Genomic DNA, 6,567 nt, shown 5'->3' with positions numbered 1-6,567 from the left:
TACTCCAATCTTCCATACTGTACCTGATACCAAGCAAAAAGAAGTCAAAGGATTCTGCCATGGATTCTTCCCTCCAGGCACATTTTTTTCCTATCTAGACATAACATGAAAATTACTCTAGCACTACCATACGGCAAAATGGAAAACAAAGCAGAAAATAGAGAAACAACTAGGTTATTGACATGATCCAACTATCCGGGTATTGCTAATGTTTCACTCTGCCAAACTAAATCGGCTTCAGTTTTAGTCAGAAGACTTGCTGGTGGCAGTTTCGCACCAGCTAAGCAATCCGACGTCTCCACGACATCTGATGCCCTCATCATGCTTGCTCCAGTGTCAACGGTCCCTCTTCCTCAGTTGCTTCCGGTGAACCAGAACCAGCCTCCTCGGATGCATCAGCAAGTGCCTCAAGCATGTTCAGAACATCATTAGCATCATCCAAATAGTAAATAGCCTTGCTTGGTTTTTGGCCGACTGTGCAGGCATACAACGAGGTTTGGGGATCAACCATGCTCCTCCTCATGATATCAGAAATCTGTTCAAACATATCCTCATCTGACCTATCGTCACCAATGCAGAGAACAAAATCTGCTTGCCTTCCCTTCTCCATGAGAGTTGAAAGGATCTTCTCTGCAACAAATCCTTTGCTGACTGCCTGCAGTTCAACAAGCATGGATTCAAACCAGGGTAGCAAGTAACTAAACTGCTGCTAAAGACATCATTTTCAATACAAAACCAGACGAGAATTTGATGACCAATCAAATAGGTTTTAGGAAGTTAGGAAAACACATATTTATTGTGGCCTGTATGTCATAGACATCATAGTAGATTATATCAAGTTTAACACCAGCATCAGGTAAACAGGAGAAACACTAATAAACTATTAGAGAGTACTATGCAAAGTATATTAATGTTATTTGGAGAGTTCCAGTACCTGAGGTTTAACTTCTACAATATGTTGACCGCTCTTTACAGAGACTGGCTCATTGGCAAGGACACTTTCCAAATGATCTAGCATTTCTTTCGCTTGTGAAGATCCAAAACCAGGGTCAGCGTCTTGGTGATGCCAAACCAAAGCACTCTCTTTGGTTTCAATATATGAACCATCAGTTGCCTCTGTGTACAGTTTCATTACTGGCTCAGCCATATGCATCCATCCAAATTCTGAGGTCGGATTTTGTATTTGCCATTGTTCGTCTCTGGTCCACCTGCAGACATAAGAAACTGTTGAGATATGTCCCAAACTTCCTAAAGAAATCCCAATGTTTGCCATTACTTCAATTTTACAATATTCAAAAGAATTATATAAAACCATCAAAGACGACAGAGTTTGGGAGTGTTTATCCACTTGCTGTCCATTTGCAGTCTACTTTATCTCCCAGGCGGGGTAACTGCACCCGGTTATTGCCAATAGCCCAACTATCAATCAGACCTGGTAGTGTGCTCATGCTTGATTGAGCCATAAAAAACAAATTGTCTCTAAAATAATCCTACCAAATTGGTGATATGTCAAGCTTTTTCAGTTATATGGAAGTGTTGTAAGGATGCAGATATAAAATATCGATGCAAGGGGTTATACATAAACATTTTATTGATGATCAGCACATTCATGATTCATGGATCATGTGTAAGAGCATAGTTGTCAGCCAAATAATTACAGCGTCTTTAAAACTATATCATTGCAAATCCTAAACATACCAATATCATAAGCAGGCTGCCCTGTTGAACATTTTTACACTAAAATACGTGATGGTCACTGCCCACATAGTTCTTGAAATGGAAACACCCTCATTGCCAACATGTCAACCATCAGAACAAATTATACATTGCACTTCAAGTAGAATGCATCAGGAACACACTATCAGCATCATACAGATAATGCAAGTGAATTTCTTATCTTTCTAGTATAAGAACATGTTGTCATGCCAAACTCATCCAAAACGTCATCAGTACATATAAGCATTTTTAGGCACATGTACTGATGAATCAGTGATGTCTTAGACGAGTTTAGCATGACAACATGTTCATGAACCATCTATACCACAATGCTGTTTCATCTAAAGGGTTTTCACAAAGTAATCGCTAACATGAAAAAAAAAACCCCTCTATTCACTTTCTTTTAAGAGAGCTGCATTCATTCACATCAGCAGTTGGAAAATGAATACCAGACATATACTAAGACAAAAGGGCAATGAAAGACACTGAGGAACTGTAACAGAGTCATGAAAACTATGTAAAGACTATACCTCATAAAGTAGCCATGTTCAGCAGCAATGCCAAGCTCTGGGCAAGGGTAAAACCATTTTTCAAGGCTATCCCTTCCTCTTCCACTTACAATAAAAACAACATTCTTCTTATCAGCACACAGGGTATTCATCATGCTAACAACAGTTTCATTTGGAGTCTTGTTCATTGTAGTTTGTGGTATTAGAGTTCCGTCATAGTCCAGTAGTATGACCCTGCTCTTTGACTTCTTGTAATCCGCAACAATAGAATCCACTGTAAGCTTTTTGAAATTCCGGTCAAGAGCAACCACTCTAAATCCAAATCCTAGTCCAACACCCCAGCATCTTCTCCTAAAATGGTCCCTACAGCTTCTCTCGAAATCATGAATAAAGCTCTTAGACCAATAGGCAACATCGTGTGAGCTGACATACCGATAATGCTTCTCATGTCGCAGTTGCTTCTCATTATCTGATAAAGCAATGGACTCATTCATTGCCTCTGCTGTTGACTCAATGTTCCAGGGGTTTACCCGAATTGCTCCACTCAATGATGGTGAGCAACCAATGAATTCTGAGACGACAAGCATACTCTTGCCCCTCGGTCTATCATCCCCAGAACCATCCAAACCTGGAGCTCCCTGCCTACACACGATGTATTCATAAGGTGTAAGGTTCATCCCATCCCTGACTGCAGTGACAACGACACACTCTGCGATGGTGTAATAAGCCATCCTCTCGACACTCGACAGTGTCCTATTGACAAGCACGACAGGACTATATCCAGGCCGTCCAAATTGTTCATTGATCCTCTTGCAACTCACTTCAATCTCGGCCTGCAGTTCTTCCAGATCTTTCCTGCTGCCGCCTTTTGGGTTTGCAATCTGCACCAACACTGCTCGGCCCTGCCATTTCGGGTGCGTCTTCAGCATCTGTTCAAATGCAAGAATCTTCAGATCAATCCCCTTGAATATATCCATATCATCCACACCAAGCAAGACAGTCTTCCTATCGAATTGGTTCCGGAGCTCCGCGACCTGCCGCTCGAGATCAGGTTGCTGGAGCAGTGACTGCAGCTGCACAGTGTTTATCCCAACAGGCATGATCTTTATCCCCACGGTGCGTCCAAAGTAATCGAGCCCAATGTATCCCCTCTTGGATTGGTACTCGATCCCGAGCATGCGGCTGCAGCAGGAGAGGAAATGCCGGGCGTAATCGAAGGTGTGGAAGCCAATCAGATCGCAGTTGAGGAGCGATTTCAGGATCTCATCGCGGACGGGGAGGGAACGGTAGAGCTCCGACGAAGGGAACGGGCTGTGGAGGAAGAATCCGATGCGGAGGCGGTTGAATCTGCGGCGCAGGAATGACGGGAGGGCCAGGAGGTGGTAGTCGTGGATCCAGACGTAGTCGTCCTCGGGGTTGAGGACCTCGATGACGCGCTGGGAGAAGAGCTTGTTGGTGAGGACGTAGGCCTCCCACTGGGAGCGGTCGAAGCGGCCGCCGTGGTCCGGGGAGAAGGGGAGCATGTAGTGGAAGAGCGGCCAGAGCATCTGCTTACAGAACCCGTGGTAGAACCGGTCGCAGATGTCCTTGGGGAGGAAGGCCGGGACGCAGCGGAATCGCTCGAGGAGCGCCTGCGCGACGTCGTCCTGCTCGGCGGGCGGCACGTCGGCGCGGAGGGAGCCGACGTAGAGGACCTCCATGTCGTCGGGGAGGCCGTCGCGGAGGTGGAAGAGGAGCGAGTCCTCGTCCCAGCTGAAGGTCCACCCGCGGCCGTCGGGGCGGCGCTCCCCGCGCACGGGGAGCGTGTTGGCGACGACGATGAGGCGGTCACCGGCGAGCGAGGACTGCACGTCGGAGGCGACGCTGCCCGCGCGCTCCTCGTCGAGTTCCACCAGCGTCCCGGGCGTCGTCATCGTCCGCTGCATCCGCCTCGCCCGGGGCGGGCGGCCCCCGCCCCCTCCCCCTCCGCCGCCGCCGCCGCCGTAGTCGAGGGCGGAGAGGTTGCCATTGGCGAGATCGAGCAGGTTGGTGTAGGATCGTGAGAACATGGCGGGGGATCGGACGAGACGCGCCCCAGATTTCTCCCCCCGATTCCGCCTCGATCTGGACTGCTCGGTCGATCGGCTTATCGCGACGGAGAGAGATCACCGCGGAGCGGGGAGGAAGGGAAGAGGGGGTGCGGGGCAACGACACGCCGGCAACCAGGTGCGGTGCGGTGCGGGGGCTAAAGATTAGCGGCTGGGTGCGCGCCCCGCGCACATGAGGGGAGGGAGGGGGTAGTACGTACGAGATGTGTGTGTGGGGTGTGCGTTGGAATTGGAAAGCGGCACCACCCCCACTGCCGCGGGGATAAGGTCGGCGCCACGCTACGTCCACCCGGCCACGCATCCCCAAGCCGGGCTTGGGCTCCACGCACCCCACCCGCTGCGAAGCGCGGACGACGTGCGCCGGGGCCCGCATGCCACGATGTGCCCGCGTTGCTGCCGCCCCGGCCGGGCCGAGGCGCCTGACGCGGACAAAAGCCGATGCGGCCGTGGCCTGTGGCGCCAGCTGTTTGTTGGAGCAGTGCCGGCCGCGGGTACCGGCCGCTCACGGGGATCCCAGTCTGCGCCGGTGGGCTACGCCTGCCTACTTGGCACCGGCGCACCGCACTTTGGCGCTGAGCGGTGGCGCTCGGCTGTCGGCATGAATGCGGCGGGTGCCGGGTAGCAGATCGAGGAGTGCCGGAGGAAAATGGGCCCTTTGGAGGATGGACGGAAGCAGCACCAGCAATGGAATTGGGAATCCGCTCGGTCCAATCATGCAGGGCAGCACATGCTTTTCTGCGTTTTAAAAAAATAAAAGATACCATTTCTGCACGCTGATCCTGTTTATTGGTTTTTTTGGTTGTTCGCGAATGGCAGGCGGGGCCTACAGGGAAGAAGGTTGTCCTGGTAGAACAATGAATGGTAGCGGATGATTGGCACTTTGGCAGGACCGCAGGAGCGATCTCTCTCTCTCCTCGGGCGTGGGCCCAAACACCAGTGGGCACTGCCTTGGCCGTCCACGCTCGTGCTTGACTGACTGACTGAGGCTGACATGGATTATGGGCCGTTCGTGCGCATCTTTTTTTTTCCAGGACGTTCGTCAGCATCCAGTCTGCTTTTCCTTCCGCTCCTATTCTTCCCAATCTTCCTTCCGCTCCTATTCTTCCCAATCTCTTCTCTTGTACATCCAGATAGATTGGAATCCATGATTTGACAATGTGTTGCTACATTAAACATTTGCTAATGATGGATTAATTAGACTTAATAGATTCGTCTCGCCGTTTAGTCTCCACTTATGTAATGGGTTTTCTAAATAGTCTACGTTTAATACTCCTAATTAGTATCTAAACATTCGATGTAACACGTACTAAAAATAAGTCAGTGGAAGCAAACGTCCCAGTTTATTTAAACTCAATCTCATTCGTGCTGCTATCCAAACACGGCATAAAGTAGGTGTACTCTAATTATACTTTGATTGGTAACATTTGTAAAAGTATATTATTTGAAACCACACTCTTTCCATTCATTTTTAGAGTAGATGTACTTTGACCATCTAATATCACATTCTGGTCACCGATCAGTTCAATAATATTTGAATTATGTGCCGTGAAACTTTAAACTTGTACCTACGAAATGAAGGAACAGCCTAATGATATTTAATAGTTATCATAAACATAAAGTTATACAAAGAATGGTTTGTAGATCAACTTGGGCTACTAAAAACGACCACAGCGGGAGGGCTGCGTTTCATATGTACTAGTTATAATATAATGTTAACCTCACATATATGATCTTTCTAGCAATTGATGCTCTAGACTAAGGATGCCTAATAAATTAGAGGAAAGTTAAATAGAATCACCTAACATTTCTCTATATTTTTCTATATGTAGTATACACGTGTTAATACAATTCTTATAAACTTTATTGGACTTAGTTCTTTTTCGTTAAAACTTAATTTTTTTTGAATTAAGATAAAATTCAAAACATGTCGAAGATGTTACTCCCTCCATCCCAATAAGAATGCATTTCTGAACGGAGGGAGTACATATTATAGAAATACATTATATGATGAAACTAGTAGCAATAGGTTATGAATCTATATAGTTGCTATAAGTTATCGATGGTTAAAGTTAAGCTAAAAAACGATTTATGACACAGCAAAATGGACTTTTTGGTGAGAGCGACCTGCACAACCTTGATGAGCGCTTTCCATGTCCACGAGAACAGAAGACTTGTGAGCAAGTCCATCCTCGATGGTCCACTTCGCGTACACGTGTAAAACTAGAGTCGACACGATCAAAGCCGAGGAACGGCCG

General features: G+C 47.6%; 1 protein-coding gene across 1 annotated transcript; it reads right to left on the bottom strand.

Moving 5' to 3' along the window:
• LOC117856892 (probable alpha,alpha-trehalose-phosphate synthase [UDP-forming] 7) lies at window positions 1-4,513 on the bottom strand. Its single transcript, XM_034739330.2, has 3 exons — window positions 2,247-4,513; window positions 935-1,208; window positions 1-655 (listed from the first exon to the last, which is right to left on the bottom strand). Exons 1-3 carry the CDS (start codon window positions 4,271-4,273, stop codon window positions 320-322), a joined length of 2,637 nt encoding a protein of 878 aa, XP_034595221.1. The 5' UTR covers window positions 4,274-4,513; the 3' UTR covers window positions 1-319.
• Between the last annotated feature and the right edge of the window lie 2,054 nt (window positions 4,514-6,567).

This window comes from Setaria viridis, chromosome 5, assembly GCF_005286985.2.
Source record: "Setaria viridis chromosome 5, Setaria_viridis_v4.0, whole genome shotgun sequence".
In the NCBI taxonomy this organism is placed as follows: Eukaryota; Viridiplantae; Streptophyta; class Magnoliopsida; order Poales; family Poaceae; genus Setaria; species Setaria viridis.
The sequence above is the reverse complement of the archived record's forward strand: the minus strand, read 5'-3'. Positions and strand labels throughout refer to the sequence as shown.